At 47.0% G+C, this 3,060-nt stretch overlaps 1 protein-coding gene across 1 annotated transcript in view; it reads right to left on the reverse strand.

Moving 5' to 3' along the window:
• Positions 1 to 463: 463 nt before the first annotated feature.
• LOC308362884 (granulocyte colony-stimulating factor receptor-like) overlaps positions 464 to 3,060 on the reverse strand; it is a gene marked incomplete at both ends in the record, with an annotated part of 4,132 nt that continues 1,535 nt past the window's right edge. Inside the window, 3 exons of the mRNA XM_080835611.1 lie at positions 464 to 686; positions 1,529 to 1,627; positions 1,960 to 2,032. Coding sequence (XP_080691737.1) covers positions 464 to 686; positions 1,529 to 1,627; positions 1,960 to 2,032 — 395 coding nt within the window. The remainder of the gene's footprint in view (positions 687 to 1,528; positions 1,628 to 1,959; positions 2,033 to 3,060) is intronic.

Here is a 3,060-nt window from a genome sequence, read left to right on the forward strand (position 1 = left end):
TCGAGGCAGGAGGTGACCCTGACAGGTATTGAGCCTGTCCTGGGCTCGGGCTCGGCCTGGGTTCTCAAGATAGCTAGAGACGTGCCACAGGCATCTGAGACAGGGGATAGCTAGCACTGTGCTACAGGCATGTGTCTCTCGTAGCCTGAGTCAGGGGATAGTTGGCACTGTGCTACAGGCATGTGCCTCTCGTAGCCTGAACAGGGGATAGCTAGCACTGTGCTACAGGCATGTGTCTCTCGTAGCCTGAACAGGGGATAGCTAGCACTGTGCTACAGGCATGTGTCTCTCGTAGCCTGAGTCAGGGGATAGCTAGCACTGTGCTACAGGCATGTGTCTCTCGTAGCCTGAACAGGGGATAGCTAGCACTGTGCTACAGGCATGTGTCTCTCGTAGCCTGAACAGGGGATAGCTAGCACTGTGCTACAGGCATGTGTCTCTCGTAGCCTGAGTCAGGGGATAGCTAGCACTGTGCTACAGGCATGTGTCTCTCGTAGCCTGAGTCAGGCTCGTTGAAAAAGTTCCAGTCCTCCTCCTCCTCCTCCTCTCCATCCCTCTGTCTACTCAACCCATTGTCTGAGCTGCCTTCCTCCTCCTCTTCCTCTTCCTCCTCCTCCTCCCTGTCTGCGCTCCACTCATCCTCCTCCTCCTCCTCCAGGGCATGGCTATCTGTGTACTCGTTTTGCCTAGAAAAGCCACACCCCTTACTCCTCCCAGCATCCTCCTCGTCCTCCTCCTCCTCCTCCTCCTCCTCCTGCCTCTCCCTCTCTGTGGGAATGCAGATCCACTCCTGGTCCGTGAACTCCCCGTCTAAGCGGTGAGTCAGGTCCAGTTCTCTGGTGTCTGAGTACAGATGTTCTCTGGTCTGTGGGTATAGATGGTCTTTGGTCTGTGGGTACAGATGGTCCATTTTGTTCGGGATGCGGATGACTTCCAAAGATGAGCTCTTCTGAACGTGTTCAGGGAAGGAGTAGGACTGGAGAGGCCGCCACAGGTGATTGAACTACACACACACACACACACACACACACACACACACACACACACACATACACACACACATACACACACACACACACACATACACACACACACACACATACAAGGACAGGTTAAATTCAAGACTTTAACTGAATCTACTCTACCATCATCCAGTTAGTATAAATATAAATCCAGTAAGTATTAATATAAATATCAATGCAAGAAAATAATCTATATATAATTCCAGGAACTCTGTGTGTCTGTCTAGGGCGTTCCTCACTGACGGTAGTTCCGTTAGTTATGAGATTTCGCATGTAGCTTACGCATGTCATGAACCTGTGCATCCTTGATTTTGAAGATTTTTGAATTTATAGTTTTCGAGATATTTGTATTTTACCGTTTCCCGTAGGAAACAATGGGTTATCGTCTCCCGTCCCCTACGGGCACTGCACTAGTAATAAATAATTGAAGGAAAACTAATCTTAGTATCTGTAGCACAGTGTGGTTACACTGTCAACAATGCAATTTCTGACAAATACAATCTGACCCCAGTGGACCCCTGCAGCAGCTCACCTCTACCAGTAGTTGACTGTGTTTAGGGTCCGGAACATAGCCACAGCGGGAGCACAGGGATTTCCTCATACAACTACAGAACATAGAAAACAGAGAGCACATCAGACAGAGGAAAATATAGATTAGAGGAACTACAGGAAATAAAAAGGAGAGAGTAGAGGAACTACACGCACACACACACACACCAACGCTACTCCATCCAGACTCACATCCAAGCAGGAAGGCCACACACACACACACGCACACACACGCACACACACGCACACACACTCACACACACTCACACTCACACACACTCTCACACACACACACCTACACACACACACACACACACACACACACACACACACACACACACACACACACACATACACCACCGCTACACCTAACACCATCCAGACTCACATCCCAGCAGGAAGGCCACACAGCACGACACACACCACCGCTACACCAAACACCACTACCACCATGGAGGGACCTGAGGATGAGAGAGAGAGAGAGAGGAGTCACTACACACACACACACACACACACACACACACACACACACACACACACACACACTTGCCTCAGCTGACTTAATGCTTGCTTTACAGGGTTCAGACTCTCACTATATACAGGCACTATTGAATAAAAACTGAGTTAAATTGACACTAACATACAGTACATACACACACATATATATACACACACACACCAGCGTTTCCGTTGTCCGGTAATTACCGGACTTTGTCCGAAAAAAAATTGAAATGTCCGAAAATATTAGAGCTCACCGGTCAAATTGTCTGATTGGAATTTCTTAAAAATCACGTTTCGCAAACACAACAAAATCCTAATATTAAGGCCTATAAAGCAAACGTGCACTGCCCTTATTAAGTGTTAAAGGAACAGGCTGCCGTTATTAAACAACACGCATATGCTGCATTATAAATAAAGCGCAAACCCTCTGTAGCCTAACAAACAAAGAGTGAACATGGCCAAGCAGACTAGCTTTTTTTCAGAGGCCAAACGCAACTGATAGGAGGGTAAACCGTCTGACGAGGATGAACCTGTATTACCTGCAGTGTTGCGTCTTTCATTTCATTTCACTGTCTATGCCCGTGCGCCGAAGTTGTGTAGGATCCGAGAGCGGTATTGCAGACAGATAGAGATTTGGAAAAATTATAGCTCGCAGCATATTGAAAAAACGAACTGAACAAGTTAATTTTTTGGAGCTGTGAACTTTTGAATTATAAATTATGAACTGAACTAGTTCATGTAGAAAGTGAACTTTCCAAACACTGACTACCTGAAGATGTTCGAACAGCTTCACCAGAGAAAAGGCCGACATGTCGGGCGTTTAGCGTTATGGAGTGACAAGTTCTCTTAGCTAAGGTGCGAGGTAATTGATAGTCACAGTAAAATGTCCTGTTAGCACTGCGACGCAAAGGATTCACAAGAGGGTCGAATAATTTTAGAATGAACATAGTCAGAGCAATGACCATGTTGCGGCACTCAATTTAACGCC

Source organism: Sprattus sprattus, assembly GCF_963457725.1.
Source record: "Sprattus sprattus genome assembly, chromosome: 3".
Taxonomy (NCBI): domain Eukaryota; kingdom Metazoa; phylum Chordata; class Actinopteri; order Clupeiformes; family Clupeidae; genus Sprattus; species Sprattus sprattus.